The 15,664-nt window shown below is 53.5% G+C and overlaps 1 protein-coding gene across 1 annotated transcript in view; it reads right to left on the bottom strand.

Moving 5' to 3' along the window:
• Positions 1-2,107: 2,107 nt before the first annotated feature.
• Positions 2,108-15,664, bottom strand: part of DSCAML1 (DS cell adhesion molecule like 1) — a gene marked incomplete at both ends in the record, with an annotated part of 340,933 nt that continues 327,376 nt past the window's right edge. Inside the window, 12 exons of the mRNA XM_079708702.1 lie at positions 2,108-2,574; positions 4,347-4,658; positions 5,917-6,111; positions 6,728-6,880; positions 7,183-7,301; positions 7,450-7,480; positions 9,300-9,455; positions 10,794-11,081; positions 11,466-11,654; positions 12,389-12,487; positions 12,774-12,937; positions 13,318-13,435. Of these exons, the coding sequence (XP_079564828.1) occupies positions 2,108-2,574; positions 4,347-4,658; positions 5,917-6,111; positions 6,728-6,880; positions 7,183-7,301; positions 7,450-7,480; positions 9,300-9,455; positions 10,794-11,081; positions 11,466-11,654; positions 12,389-12,487; positions 12,774-12,937; positions 13,318-13,435 (2,291 nt within the window). The remainder of the gene's footprint in view (positions 2,575-4,346; positions 4,659-5,916; positions 6,112-6,727; positions 6,881-7,182; positions 7,302-7,449; positions 7,481-9,299; positions 9,456-10,793; positions 11,082-11,465; positions 11,655-12,388; positions 12,488-12,773; positions 12,938-13,317; positions 13,436-15,664) is intronic.

Below are 15,664 nucleotides of genomic sequence, written 5' to 3'. Positions count from 1 at the left end.
TCTTCCTGCTCCTCTAACCTTGGATAACTTACTCAGCTCTCCAGGGCTCCAGCTTTCTCACCTGCCCAATGGAGATGGTGATGCCGACTTCCCAAACCTGCCGTGAGTTTACATCAGCCTATCTTCAATGAGAACTCGGGGCTTGATCATTGTGCCTGCAGTTTGAGAAGTGACCTGCAGGTGGCGCATGCAGCCCTGGGGAGGTGGCCCGTCCTCCAGTGATGGAAGGAGTCTGGAGGGCTTTTTCTCACTAATACCGTTAGCAGATTCTCCGGGTGCATCCGGGCTGAGAGGGACTCTCCCCAAGGGCCTAGGAGTCACCCAGGAGCACATAACCTCTGCCCCCTCCCCTCTTTCATGCCAACAGCCCCCCACCCCCCGCAATGTAGTTACCCATGGGCGGGAGCTCCTGTGTCCGCACTCGCTGGGGCTCAGGAAATGTTTGTGGAATGAGCTGCTTATTGGAAAGTGCTTCTATCCAAGGTCATGCATGCCAGGCAGGGCTTCCCTGTGGCCCAGACTGATGGGTACAACTCACATCCTGCACACACCTTCCCTCCCTCCCTCCCTCCCTCCCCCCCCAGCCCTGGGGTCCCCTTCCCTCTTCCTTCTCTCCGTTTTGGGGAAGGGGTGGTGGGAACAGCAGGCTCACCTTCCTTCCAGATTCCGGGTCCACAACTCAGTCTCGACTTTGGGTGCTGAGCTCAGGAGCCCCCTTTGTACTTCTGAGGGACACTTCCTTTTCACCCAGGGGTCCTGGCCACCGCGGAGGGGCTCCGTGAACTCCACGCCTCTGGGCTTTTGCGTTCTCCTGGGTCTTTCCCTCTCCTCTGCCTATCCAAACCCTCACGTCTTGGAAGCCCCGCTCACGTGCCCTTTGACCCTCTTCTCAGAAACGGCTCCTTTACGTACCTGCACGTGGGTGCGATTCCTTCCACCTGGAATCTAATTGCAGCTCCTCTGACGCCAGGTGCCCCCCGCTGCCTCATTCTCTCTGGCTGCAACCCATTCCCCTCCTCCATGAGCCCTTTTCATGGCTCCGACCTCTGATGACCTCACTCCTTCTCTCTTTGGCCTTATCTTGTCCTAACAGTCAGCCCGGAACTTCAGGCTCTGGACGGACCCCCAGGGTAATATTATCTCTCCCTCCCTTCCCAGTTTAGAGGCATCTCTTACACAACTGCTTTGTTCCCCTGGCTACACTGCTTTCTCCCAAAGGAGAGAAGCCAGTAGACACAGCCTTCTACCCCCATACCGGCTCCCCAGCGCTCTCTCCAAGGTTGCCTCATTTTACCGATAAGCAAACTGTGGCTCAGAGAGGTTTAGGAGCTCGCTCAAAGACACACAGCTGGTTCCCTGTAGGGCCCAGCACAGAAGTGCTCAAGGAGGCAGATTGGCTAATGAAAAGCCTTTTTAAAAGTTTAACGTGCTGAACTAAAGCCGGGCTTCTCGAAGTCTCTCCCTGAGAGACAGACGGCCTGGTATAGGGGCCTCTCCTCCCTGCCTCCCCACTGGCCCTTGCCAAATGGGAAAAAAGCCACCATGTAGAAACATAACCTTTATTGCACACGGCGCTGGGTCTTTTTTTCATAGAAAAAGGTATCAACACATAAGCATCTGCAAATTGAAGCAACTCCTGGTTTTCTTGGAACAGTAAAATCGCATGCAGTGTCTCTGAGTTGGGATTTTGGTCTTTGTCAAAACCACCTAGATTGGAGGGAGGGTGAGTGGGAGGGAAAAATTGCTGAGCCTTTGTGCCTCTGTCTCAAAATAAGGTGAGAGAAATATATAGATATATAGCTTGTCGATGTGTTCCTCTCTCTATATATATGTATATATCTCTCCACACATATTTTGTGGGGTGGGGAATTTGACTTGCACTGTCAAATTCTTTGTGCCCTGGCTTCATGGAGAAGAAGAAAATAGTTTCATTTGTACAAAAGAGTTCTATGTACAAGCGTTCATGACTTGGGGGTTGTCTTTCCCTTGTTGGTTGGTTTTTGTCTGTCAATTTAATATAAATAATGCAGGAAATCAGCCCAGCTGGTGTGTGAGGGCCGGAGGTGCAGACAGGTCCAAGCGGAGGGCCGCTCTTCTGGTTGTGCCCCTACACCAGGGTGTAGGATTTGGAGTAGGCCCCGGCTCCCTGCTTCTGAGACCTCCCTACCCCTGATGTGCTCATCTCGAGAAGTGAGTCCCTGGAGCCCCCCATTTTGGTGTGTGGGCCCCCGGCCCGCGGAGGCTCAGTGCTGGGGGCCGGAGGGGCGGCACTGGGGGCAGCCGGGGGCTCGGCAGGGGTGGGACCGGGTGCCGGGGGTGCCGTGCCAGCTGGGGGAGCTGGCATGGCCAGAGTCCTCTGAGGTAAGGTGGCTGTGGCGGCGGCCCCCGGGTGCGGGAGGCCCAAGGGCTTGCTGGCAGGGTCCAGGGTCAGGTGGCGAGCCTGGGGCTGGTAGGTTCGAGCCAGGTTCCTGATGGAGGCCTCGCGGGGCGGGACCACGGGGCAGGGCTCCCGCCCGTCTGCCTTTCGGAAGAAGGCCTCCGACTTGGCGTAGAGGGGCAGGTTACAGTAGTCACCTGGAATGGAGGAAGCAGGGCGTGTTAGCGCCGGAGGCCTCTTGGAACCAGCAGCCAGCTTGTCCCCCACCCCTACCCCTCAGTCTTCTCCCTGACCTGGCATAGGAGCCCCTCCACCAGACAGGCAGTAAAGAGTTGAGGAAAGATGTGTTACTTGGCCTCTCTGAGCCTCAGTTTTCTTATCTATGCAATGGGGATAATCATATTTCCCTACAGGAATACTGTGAGGAGGGAATGAGATAAAGTAAGGAAAGCGCTTAGTACAGTGGCTGGTGCACGGCAATGCTCAGTAAATTGATACCCATTGTTAATTGATCACTATAGCTGATCAGCTTCAGCTGGTGAAGAGCTCATTTGTAAACAGGGATGTCCTAAGAGCTCTGGCTGTTAGAAAGCGATTTTTTTTTTTTTTTTTTTTGGCATATTGCGTGGCTTGTGGGATCTTAGTTCCCCGACCAGGGATCGAACCCAGCTCCATGGCAGTGAAAGCGCCAAGTCTCAACCACTGGACTGCCAGGGAATTCCCTAGAAAGCTTTTCTTTACTCCGAGGAGGAAAGGAATGTCACTCCCTGTCACCTCCCCACATTCAGCCCGATTCTGTCCTCTGAGGACCCCCAGAACAAGGCTTTCCCCTTTCTCACCGTGGCCTTTCAGACATCTGAAGTCAGCTACATTTCCCCATCTCTCTCCTTCATCTCCTCTTCTCCAGGCAGAACGTTACTAATTTCTTAAAGTGCCTCCACGGGACAAGCTTCTAGGACCCTCACATGCTGATCCCTCTGCCCTGTGAGCACCCTCGCCTGTGCACGTGCCTCTCTCCTGTCCACTGTGCCCGGCACTTGCCTTAGGTCATCTCGTTTAGTCCCCACAGCCCCCATGCGTAGGTTAATACCTGCCTGCATTTTGCAAGTGAGGAAACTGAGGTTCAGAGAGATTAAGTAATTTGCCCAACTTCACACAGCTACACAGGGAGGGGGAGTCATTCAGGGCTGCTCGTCTCTTAAGTCTTTGTCATTTCTGTTACCCCAGGCTCTTCTCTAGATGACCCTGAGCCCCTAGGTCAGCACAGCCACTTAGCAAGGCCAGTGCTGAGCAGACCACATTGCCTGCTTTGACAGCCTGGGCCTTGCACCCTGTGGCCCTAATGTCTGTTGGGGGGCTTCCCTGCTCTCCTCCCCCTGGTTATCCTAGACCTGCCCTGCTGACCCCAAAGGACATATGCTCTGGCCAAGCTCCTGGAGTCAGATGGTTCCCAGTCAGGCTAGGTCCTTGCCCACCATGAGGTTTGGCCACCACGGGCTGAACTGCCAGGATTGCTCCTTTGGGTCTAGATTAAGTTCAAACAGTATTGAGACCAATGGCCATTGGGCAGCTGACCCCATAAGCAGTCTCTTTCCATCCTGGCATAGCTTCAGATTAAGGGAATGATCACTACTTAATGAGAACCTACTATGTGCCAGGCACGTATATCATTTCTAATGATCCTTACAACAATGCAAAGTATATGTTATCAGTTGCATTTTACAGATGAGAAAATTAAGGCCAGAGAGGTTAAATGACTTGCCCAGGGTCACAGCAGTATTAACAGGTTAAGCCACGATGTGTGCCCTGATCTGCCTGCTCCCAAGTCCTTGTTCTTTGCACTACCCCCCGACTGCCAAGGAGCCGTGCTGGGCTGGCAGGACCCAGGTGCAGTTAGGGCTAGGTCTAGCCAGGGCTCGTGGGGTTTGGGGGCAGGGGACACAGCAAGGGAGGTGGTCTGAGCCCTCACTCTTGTTGGCCCGGTGAGGGATGGGCACAGCCACATTTTTGCCCCGGTCGGCATCCTGGGGCTTGGGTGGGGAGGCGGTGAAGCGGCAGATGCCAGGCTCTGAGGGTGTGCTCATGGATGTCATGCTGTCGGCGTTCTCGTTGGTGCCTGTGGTCATCTGGTCAGAGGAGCTGTCGGAGATGAAGCATTCGGTGATCTCAAACTTGGCGTGCTGCAGTTGTTCCTCCAGCTTGGCATGCTCATAGGCCCGGGCCAGCTCCTCATAGGTGGAAGAGGCGCTCTCAGTGGACACCATGCTGTTCCGTCCTTTGTCTGGGGAGATGGAAGGCACAGAGTTGAGGGGAAATGAGTGGCACCCCCCATATTCATTGCAGCATTATTTACAATAGCCAAGACATGGAAGCACCTGTATGTCCATCGGTGGATGAGTAAATAAAGAATATGTGATATATATATATATATATATATATATATAAAATATATATATAAATATATATATATACACACACATGCGCGCACACACACACACACACACACACAAAATGAGATATTACTCAGCCATAAAAAAGGAAATCTTGCCATTTGGGAAGATATGGATGGACCTTGAGGGCATCATGCTAAGTGAAACAAATCAGACAGAGAAAGACAAACACTGTATGATCTCACTTATATGTGGAATCTAAAAAACCCCCAACAACAACAAACAAAACCCCCAAGCTCACTGATACAGAGAATAGATTGGTGGTGGCCAAAGGTGGGGGGTAGGAGCTGGGCAAAATGGGTGAAGGTGGTCAAAAGGTACAAACTTCCGGTTATAAATAAGTCATGGGGATGTAAGGTACAGCATGATAACTATAGTTAATAACACTGTATTGAATATTTGGAAGTTGCTAAGAGAGTAGTTCTTTAAAGTTCTCATTATAAGAAAAAAAATTGTAACTATACATGGTGATGGATGTTAACTAGACTTACTGTGGTGATCATTTTGCAATATATTACAAATATCAGATCGTTATGTCATACACCTGAAACTAAATGTTATACGTCAGTTATATCTCAATAAAAAATAAAGTGGGTTTATGGGGAAAGGGTGTAAATGAGATCAGACTGAGCAGGTCCCCTACCCATAAGCCCAGCTGCCATCTGAAAGCCTGACTATGGAGTGGACCAGGCTCACAAGGTCCTGCTCTCCGCCTGTGAAGGTAGTGGTGGTGGCAGAAGTGGGATATTTGATGTGCTGCCTAATGAAGGGCAGAACATCTTTCATTCTTGAAAATAAGCATCATCCTCTGAGCAGCACTTAGCCTTTTCTCCAACAAACATCATGTGTGCCATTTTCTCTGTCATCTTTTGGGAGAGCAAAACGAAATCCTTGACCAAGCAGAGCTCCGCTAGGTCAAGTGTTTTTGTCATAGCCACAGAGTGAGTCAGTGACCAGCTGGAAATGAAACTGACCTGTGCGTTGGACTCCAACAGCTGACAGGTAGGAGCTGGGAAAACCAAAGGTGGAGATGGATAATGGGGGAGCTGGAGGAGAGTGAGCAGAATGAAGGCAGGTCCTTGGGCTTACCTGTGTCCTGGGAGAGGCTGGCACTGTAGCTGTCACTCTCGGTGACAGTGACACCATGCTGGGAGCCCACAGTGCGCCAGTCGGAGGTGAGGGTGCGGGCGGGTGTGGAGGCCTGGCACTTGGTCAGAGTCCACTGGCTTGAGTACCGGTTCCGGGTGCTGTGGGCTGACTTTACATTCTTCCTGGACACTGGATCTGCACAGAGGAAGCAAGAGCTAGTACCCTCCAGCTGCAGGCATTCAGGCTTGGGCAGCTGGCATTTACCAGAAAGGGCAGCAGGAGCAAGGGAGGAGGAAGAAGCAGCCACAGAAGCTCCCCTGGGAAAGCTGAGCGAGCTGCCTTTCCTGACCACACAGCTGTCTGTGGAGGAGGATAGCAGCAGTGTCAGGCACTGGGCGGCGTCCTAGTCCTCCCCGGCCACCCTGTCTTTTCCTTCAGCCTGGGAAGAATATCACCTCATCTCCTGCTGCCTCATGACTGTCCATTCATTCCCTACAGTCCTGGATGTATTCTATGCTTATGTCCAGAGTCATAGTGGAAGATGCAGAAGGCCCTTGGAGAGAAAGAACAACTAACCCTCTCAAAATGTCTAGGTAAGGAAACTGAGGCCCAGAGAGATAAGGTTAGTGACATGCCCAAGGCCATAGCTAGTGAGTCTATAATCAAGGTCTCTAGACTCTGATTCCAGTGCTCTTTCCCTTCCTCCACGCTGCTCCTCCCTCCTTTTTGAAAAAAATGTCACCTCTGTCTTATGCTGTGCCCACGAAACCCCGTGTGGGAGGAGGGCTGTCTCCCCGGGGATAATGCATACTGGTGCCTGGCCGGATGTCAGACATGTCGATGAGGGGTCCTGTGCTCTGGATGAGGGCTGGGTGGTGCAAGGAGACACCGGTGCAGAAACTCTGAGGGTTGACAGCTTGGCTGAACTCAGCATCAGTCACAGGGATGGTGGCCTTGTCATCTCCTGGGGGAAGAAGTACAATCAGCAGCAGTCCTTCCCTTTGGGCACCATCTTTGTTTCCCAAATTTCTCTTTGTCTTTGTCCAAGAATGAAACCAAGAAAGGTCAGGTCAAGTCTTCCCATTAACAGAGGAGGAAACCTAGTCCTTGAGAGAAGCTGCAGCGAGTTCCTAGGTTGTTGAGTTGTTGATGGGGCTGCTTCTGGAACCCTGGGTACTGTGTGAGGACTGGTGGTTGCCCTTCGTGGGATGTGGCCTGGGGAAGCACACTCAGCAGGACAGAGAGCTCATGGCACCTGTCACTCACCCAGCTGCTTGATGCCCTCCTTGTCCTCGATGAGTAGCTGGACCCTGGGGATGTCAATGTGTAGCCGTGGGCCCTGGGGTGGCCCCTTCACGGGGGTGTCAAAGCTTCGGTTGTTCTTGCTGTGGAGAGAAGGGTTGGAGGTGGGTGACTCAGCAGCCATAATGGGTTGGGGGAGGGGTTTTGCAGGACAGTGGGGTCTTAGAAACCTGTACCCTGAAGGGAGGAAGGGGGAGGGGAGGAGAGAGGAAGCAGCTATGTGACACCCACCTTATTAACATTTCTGCCAGACTCTTTGCATCTGCAAAACAGTAGAGAGAGGGGACTGAGTGAGAATGGAGTCTGAGAACGGTGAGAATTGGAAGAGGCATGGGGAACAAGGTGGGAGAACTTCCTAAAATGGGGCCAGGGCTTGTCTCCTGGGAAGAAATATAAGGAGTTCTGAGACGGTCCAAAACATAAGGTCTCACTGCTCCCAATTCAGGATTTGGCTCAGTTCTGCTTTTCTTTCCTCAGATTTTTATCTAATAGGGAGATCCTTCCCAAAGCAGAGGGTATGTAAAGTGCTCCATCAGCTTCCTGAATTGACTCTAATCAAACAAAACATCATAGCAGTCTGGAAATGGGCATCAGTTGTAGGTCTATCCTCAGGTATCTGTTGGGGAGAGGAGAGAGTGGGGAATGAAGTAGAGGGGGGTCAATGGGTATCTCCAGATGACTTCAGCCAAGAAGCTTCATTTCCTTCTCTAGGACATCTGTCCCCAAAGAGTCCATGGATGGATTTGAGGGTCACTGCTTTGTCTCAGAGGAGCCTTGAATAGGTTCAGGACTCTCAGGTTAGGAATTGATAAGAGAGGAGAAGCAAAGGACCCAGGTAATCCACTAGACCTCTAATAACTGAGAATGATCTGTTAGATCGAATCTAGCTTCATGAACGAATTCAACTATCTATCTACTCACTCATCCATCCATTCATTATTGATCTATCCACCTGTCAATCCATCCCACCCATACATCATGCATTCATTCAACCACCCATCCATCCATCCATCTATCCACTGATCCAACCATTCCTCCATTCAGCCATCAACCCATCCAACCATCTAATCATCTGTACAATCATCTGTTCAACCATTAATCTAATTATCCATTCATCTATTCAACCATTCATCCAATCATCCATTCATACAACCATCTATCCATCTTATCATCCATCTATCCATCCAAGTATCCATCCATCCATCCATCCATCCATCCTTCCATTGATCCAACCAACTATTGATTCAACTATCAATCCATCAACCATCCAATCTTCCATCCATCCATCCAACCATCCATCCATTTAACAACCATTAACCACCCACTGAACCATCCTTTCATCTGCCCAACTCCTAAACAAACACCCTAGGCAGGCTTAGTCATTCCGTCTTCTGTGCTATTATTGTGCCTTGGCTGTGAATTCTATAAGGGCATGGGCTGTTCCTTCTTCATTCATCTTTACACCTCCAATGTCTGGCAGTATCTACAATACAGCAGATACTCAATAAATGTTTTCCAGATGTGTGAACAGACATTTATTAAGCAACTAGTGGGTCCTGGGGAAATCAAGGTAAATCAGACCCATTCATGCCAGACTATGGTAGCAGGTGTTGGGACAGGGGATGATATTAAAAATATTTAGCACCTGACAAGGCATGGAAACAGCTCAGTCAAACCAGAGCAAAGTCCTAGAGGCCACTTGCAGGTCAACTCTTTAGTGGCTGGGTCCTAGGAAAGTCTCGGGGATCCTATATGAGAGAATGGAGCGTCCAGGGAAGAAGGGAGCAACATCTATTTACCAATCAACATGGAAATGTTTAAATATTTTAACAAGCAATATGGTTTTACCACTGTGTACCTCTAAAAGTCAGCCCTGGTGAGGGCAGGCACAAAGTCCTGGGGGCATAGAGGAGGAAGCAGTGAACAACTAAGGGGTTTCAGAAGGCTGGAGTGGCAGCTCTCCCTTCAAGGGGACACGGGCACTCTCCCTTGTCCAGATGGTGCTGTGAGCCAGTGGAAAGTGGCCAGCGTGGCTGAGGGTCAGCACTCCCTCCCAGGAAGCCCATAGGAAACTCGCCCACCTCGGAGTCGCTTCAGCCGCTTCTCTTTCCTCTTCTTGCGAACGATGAAGAGCAGTGCCACCCCCAGGGTGGCCAGGATGACCGGGCAGCCAATGGTGAACAGCTTCTTCACATCGTCCCCCTCACCTTGTGCAGACTTGATGGGCGGGATGGTGCCTGAACAGGGGTGAAGAAGGGAGTCAGTTGTCCCTTATGAGTTGAGTGTTATGCAGAGTCTCATGGGCCAGGCAGCCCTTGGACCTCTTTTGCTGCCTTTGGTCTCACTCTGATCTCTACTTCCTGGTGCAGAGCCCCAACTCTCCCCTCTGCTCCCCCTGATTCTGGTCCCATCAGGACAGCCATGAACAGTTGTGTAGTTTTTATACTGCATATGATATTAGTGACTTCCTTTTAGAATTTTCCTAAAGTCTCTCAGAGATAGTCTACTGCTTGTTGGAGTTCAGTGCTCATTTCTAGAACGCCGAACTTAAGATTCCCACATCCAGCTGGTAACGTCGTGGGGGATGGTGAGGACCGTAGGAGAGAAAAGTCAGGGAAGTGGGATCCTGTGCTCTCTTCCCCAGATGGGGGCAAAAGCCACTAAACACCCTGCATTCTCTCCCTGCTCCCCATCCCGTGGGCAAAATCTGCTAACCTTGGGGGCTGCAAGAAGGCAATGCTGAGTTCTCCTGCTGACATGACCTTCTGCCAAGCCCTGATGCTTGCTTGTTTCAAAACCTCACTTAAGAGTCGTCTCCTTCATGAAGCCTTCCTTGTTTGAGCCCATCCCCTTCCGATACCACTTTTATTCTGTTTTCTTAACACATAGGTAGACTCAATTTAGCTTGTGACAGCTGGTCCCTATGAATTCAGCCCGCTATGTGCTTAAATGCATGTGTGTGCATGAGTGTGAGGTGCCCCCATGTGGCAGATACCAGGTAGTACTCACTAAACATCCGTGTGCTCATTTACATTCCCCAGACTTCCTGGCAGTTAGGTTAGAACATGTTCAAGACGGCATAGCTAAAGATGGTGGCCAGCCAACCCTCACAAGGTGTTATGAGAGTGAGAAACAAATCTTTATTGAATCAAGCCATGAAGCTTTTAGTGTTTACTTGTTACTGCAGCACAGGCTACCCTGTCTTGGCTAATGTACCATCTGAGCAGAGGGTTCTTATAGGGCAGGACCGCAACTGCATCTCTACCTCCCTCTCATCTCTTTGAAGCAACGGAGAGCAAGGGTTGCACCTTCAAGGGCCCTCTGTCTTTAGCGTTACTGACCTGCTTGTCTGCCTATCCATCTGTGTTGGTCACAGGTATATCTACCCACTTACCTGTCTACCCGTCTGCTGCTCCTTGGCCTGTCCTTTGCTTGCTTATTCACCTGTCAGCCTTTGTCCCTGACTATAGTCCTGCCTCTTTTCTATTTGCGTGTCTATCTCTTTATGTGTCTGCCTCTCTGCCAGCTTCCCTGGCAGCACCTTGCTCCAACCCTGCCCACCCTTTCTGACTCACTGCCATCGTAATCCAGAGTGGCGAACTGGGTGGTCTCGTTGCCGCAGCCAGCGCTGTTGCAAGCCCTCATGCGTAGCTCGTACCACGTGGCCTCTCGCAGCTCGGTCAGAAATACCTCCCCGGACCTGTTGGCACGCAGGCCCTGCCAGGCCCAGGTGCCCTTGGGCCGGTACTCCAGCACGATGGCTGTGATAGGGCAGCCCCCGTTGCTCCAGCCCTGCAGGTTAAGCCGAGCATGTGTGGAGTTGATGTGGGTGAAGAGGTGCTGGTCTTTGCTGAAGGAGGGCTCTGGGGGGCCAGAGGGAGAGAGAGAGGTTAGAGAGACTGGGAAAGATTTCTCTGGGAAGCTGGGACCACAGTGGCTCCAGGGGATCGGTGGGAGGCGCAGATGGGAGTAGGGATGCTCCAGGGGACAGAGGGGAGGAAGAAGAGGAGGGAGAGAAGGACAAGGAGAGAAGGGCCTGGCCAAGGAGGAAGACAGGTGCAGGAAAAAGGAAGAGGTGAGCCACCCATCTGCCATCCCACCACAGGGAAGCGGGGCCAGTTTCTCCTACTGTGACTCATCCGATGCTGCAGTGGTGGGAAGTAGGTGGAGTCTCTCCTTGAGTCTCCATGCTCCCCTGTGCCCTCCTTCCCTACCCCAGCAGCCTGCCACCCCGGTCTGGGCCTTACCCCGCCCGTGGGTCTTGGCCTCGATGATCTCACTGATGCGCCCGGAGCCCACGCTGTTCTTGGCCGCCAGCTTCACCTTGTACCAGGTGCCGCACTTGAGGCTGTCCAGCCTGAAGGACCGCTCGCTCGAGCTGACGAACACATCCTTCCACTCCTCGCTGTTGTCCACCGAGTACTGCAGCACGAAGCCTGCCCGGGAGGTTTGCCTGGCTCAGGTCGGGCAGGGCGGGGCCTGGGGTACCCCAACAGGCATCATGGGGCTGGGCGCTGCAGGGGGCAGGGGGTGCTTTGGCCACTGGGATGGGGTGGATTCAAATTAGATGCAAAACGGAAAGGCCCTGGGCTGAGTTGTAGGGCTCTCTCCTGTCAGCGCTTGTGTTAGGGTTGAGAAGCCAAGGTGGGGAGGTGAGCAGAAACCAGAGCTGTGAGGCTTACGAGGGGTCCTATCTAGACCCGACTACTCCATATTTAGCCCCCTGGCCCCGGAGCATCAGCCTCACTTGGGAGCTCGTTAGACAGGCACATTCTCAGCCTCTACTCCAGACCCCCTGAATCAGAATCTGTGCTCTTACAAGATCCCCGGGTGATTCATATGCACGTTTAAGGTTGAGAAGCACTATCTAGAACATCTTCTACTTTTACAGATGTGGAAACTAAGGCCCAGAGAAGAAGACAGGCTTCCGAAGAAAACAGACTGCCTCAGGTTCGCACAGCTCACCAGTGGCCAGGAGGGTGGGTGTTGTAAAGCCCGGACGTCTAGGTTGGTATATCTTCCATGGCACTTGGGTGACTTCCCTGTGTTCTGAAGCGCCCCTCCCCCATTATTTCCTAAGAAGCAGTGGGAGTGAGTGAAGCCCTTCCGCTGCCCCTGGGCCCAGAATTCTTTCCCCTGTCTCCCCGCTCCTCATCCAGACCCCTCTCACCTCGGATGGAGCTGCCCCCATTGTCACCTGGAATCCAGGTCAGGGTGATGGACGACGCGGAGGTTTTGGAGACAGTTAGGCGGGGTTGGTCCGGGGGAACTGTGAGGGGAGAGCCACCGGCCCACACCAGAAGGTTAATCTCTGACACTGGGGTGGGTTGAGGGTGAGGGGCTGGCTGTCCCACCCTCTCGGTGCCACCCTCACTCCTGCTCATTCTCCTCTCTAGCCCTCCTGCCTCCTCTTCCACAGGGACCCTCTGATCCACCAAGGGTCTGTCTCCCCAGTGGCGGGTCTTCTTCTTCCATTCGACAACCCTCTCTCTCACACGATGGAATTCCTCCATCCCTGTCCCCACCGGAGCCCCACCCGCCTCGCAGGGTCTCACCTTGCACCAGAAGGTTGACGATGATGGTGTCGAAGCCCCCAGTGTTGGTGGCTGTGCAGGTGTAGTAGCCCGAGTCCTCAGCCTTCACCGCGCGCAGCAGCAACGTGCCATTGGTGTGGATGAGCCAGTGCCCATCCATGGACACGGGGATGGCCGAGTCTTCACTGCGGGGGTGGGGGATGGGTTATAGCAGGCATCCCTTCCTCTGGGGGCCTCCCCCAGGTCTGCAGGCAGTTGGAGCTGGGAGCAGCAGGGGGCTGGCTCGGGGACCCTGGATTCTTGGGCTGTTACTCAGTGCTTCCCGGGCATATCCAGGAATCTTGGCCCCTTCAATCACCCAGGGAAGGGAGATCCCTGGCAGCCAACAGAGGGGAGCCAGGGAGGTCAGGCCTGTGTGTGAGAGTGGTAGCCGTGTACCTGGCTGGGCCCCTGCAGGGCTGGAGGTGACTGAGTCGCTGGAAGGGAGGGACATTGGTTCTCTTCATGGCTCTTTTGCTGTGCCCAGCCCTGGGGGTCACCTATCCCTGCGGGGTCCCACACACACCTGTCCTTGGTCCACTTCACGGCAGGGGCTGGGTCTCCCACTGAATTGCAAGGCAGCCGGACATCTCTCATCCAGGGTGTTGTCACAGTGCCCCCAAAGGATATGATCTTTGCTGGGGCTACAGGAAAGAAAGGATGAGAGACAACCCACTTTTACCACCAGCACTGCACTGGCTACCTTGGGCTTGGGGTTGGGGGAGAGTCCAGGAAATTTCAGATGCGAGTCATTGATTCAACAAACGTTTATCAAACACCTGTTTGGGCCAGGTATCACAGGAGGCTCTGAGGGGCCACAAAATGAATCAGATCTATTCCCTGTCCTCAAGTTGCTCGCCATCCAAGAGGGAGACGGATACTTAAAAAAATCATTAGGGTGAAAAATACTATGGTAGGGGTAGAGACAAGTAACCCTAGGAGCAGAAAGAAGGAGGAATGAACTCTTGGCAGTGCAGTGGTGGTGGAGGTAAAGGCCAGGGGCGGCTTCTGGAATTGGCAGCTTTGACTTGAATCTTGAAGGCTAAGAAGGAATTCACCACACAGAGAAGGAAAGGCATGTCGGAAGGGGGAACGGCACTGAGTAGAGGCACGGGGGCCTGAAACACACGATGAGTGGGAGGATCCTTTGGGGCGACCAAAGCCCAGGGTGACTGAGAAGGGGGCAGCAGAGCCGGGGCCAGAGCGGTGAGCAGGAGGCAGGGGGAGATGGAGGGCTCTGCTGGCACCTCAAGGAGGCTGGGCTTCCTCTTGAGGTCACGAGGAGGCTTACAGGTAAGTAGTGATATGTTCAAAGTAGAGTTTTAGATAAATCCCTGGCTGCTTGCAGAGGATGGTTTGGTGGAGGTCATCTTTTTTTTTTTTTTTTTTTTGCGGTACGCGGGCCTCTCACTGTTGTGGCCTCTCCTGTTGCGGAGCACAGGCTCCGGACGTGCAGGCTCAGCGGCCATGGCTCACGGGCCCAGCCGCTCCGTGGCATGTGGGATCCTCCCGAACCGGGGCACGAACCCATGTCCCCTGCATCGGCAGGTGGACTCTCAACCAATGCACCACCAGCGAAGCCCATGGTGGAGGTGATCTTGCAGGATGAAGACCAGGGACAAGACGGTGGCTGGAGTGCGGGCGAGAGGTGATACAGGGTGGTGGAGAACAGACTAGGGGCTCAAGGGAAGAAATGCCAGGACGTGGGGTCTCCCTAGTTTTGGGGAAGAGATAGAGGGGGAGGTGAGGGTGACTTCCAGGATCCCAACTGGGCCAACCCGATGGGTGCTGGTGCCCTCGTGGAGTTGAGGCCCACAGGAGGAGGAGCAGGGTAGGTGGGAGAGACGGGAAGATTCTGCTCACGCTAAACCTGGGGGACACCCACGGGGGTAGCTGGAAAGCAGGTGGATATAAATCTTTTGGAGCATGAGAGAGATGACTGGACCACACTGATGTGCACTCAGCAGCAGACTGACTGAGGTCACCAGGAGGGGGACTGCAGATTGACAGAGGAGTGGCAGAGCCCTGGGGTCCTCAGCATGCAGGCATAGAGGAGGAAGGCATGTCCCCGGGGAGACAGGAGCAGGCTGAAAGGACCCTGATGCACAGGCGGCATCACGGAAAGCAAAGGGAGGCAAAGATGCCAAGGGCCCAGTGAGAAGGCAGTCGTGTCAGGCACCTTGGAGATCTCCAGGCCCAGGGTTGAAAGTGTTAAATTAACCAAGCAACCACGTGCTTCGGGGGGCCACAGTCAGCCCCACTGAGCCACGGGACCCTTCTTGGGGAGAGGGAAGATGTAAGGTGGCTGAGGAAGCAATGCTTAGAGGTTTGGGTGCAGGGAATGGAGGTTCCTCTCCTCTGAGGGCAGCGCCGGGGCGATGGGCTTGGGACAGTAGGTGAGGTTTGGAGGGGCCGCCGAGGAACAGAAGGCTGCCTGGGGCAGTGGAGGACCGCCGGGGGCCAGAAAGATGTGGACTGGGCAGAGGGGACCAGTGAAGACAGCCTCCATCGCGGGCAGAGAGAAGTGTTGGGGGCCTCGGGGATGGCGCCAGGGGCTCTAGAGATCCCGTTCTAGACCCAGTTCTGCCCTGTGGCTGGGACTGGCTCCTGTCCCTCCACCTCCCAGGGCTGCTGTGAGGACAGAAGAGCATGATGTCCACATTTGAAGAAGTACGAAGCCCTCTGGGAACGTGTTCCATTTGATTTCCACAGGGGAAAGGGCCAGCCTTCAGCCAAGACACCCAGGCTCTCAGACCATGCTCTGGGCCAGCGCCAGCTGTCCTGGGAGGATCAGAGGCCTTGGGCCCCTCCCCTCCTGAAGGAGACAAGCCCAGAAGAAGGGGTGGGCAGCCCCTCTGGGAGGAGGGGCCAGT

The sequence above is a fragment of the Hyperoodon ampullatus genome, assembly GCF_949752795.1.
Source record: "Hyperoodon ampullatus genome assembly, chromosome: 7".
Taxonomy (NCBI): Eukaryota; Metazoa; Chordata; class Mammalia; order Artiodactyla; family Ziphiidae; genus Hyperoodon; species Hyperoodon ampullatus.
Note: the sequence above shows the minus strand (reverse complement) of the source record. Positions and strands in the feature narration are given on the sequence as shown.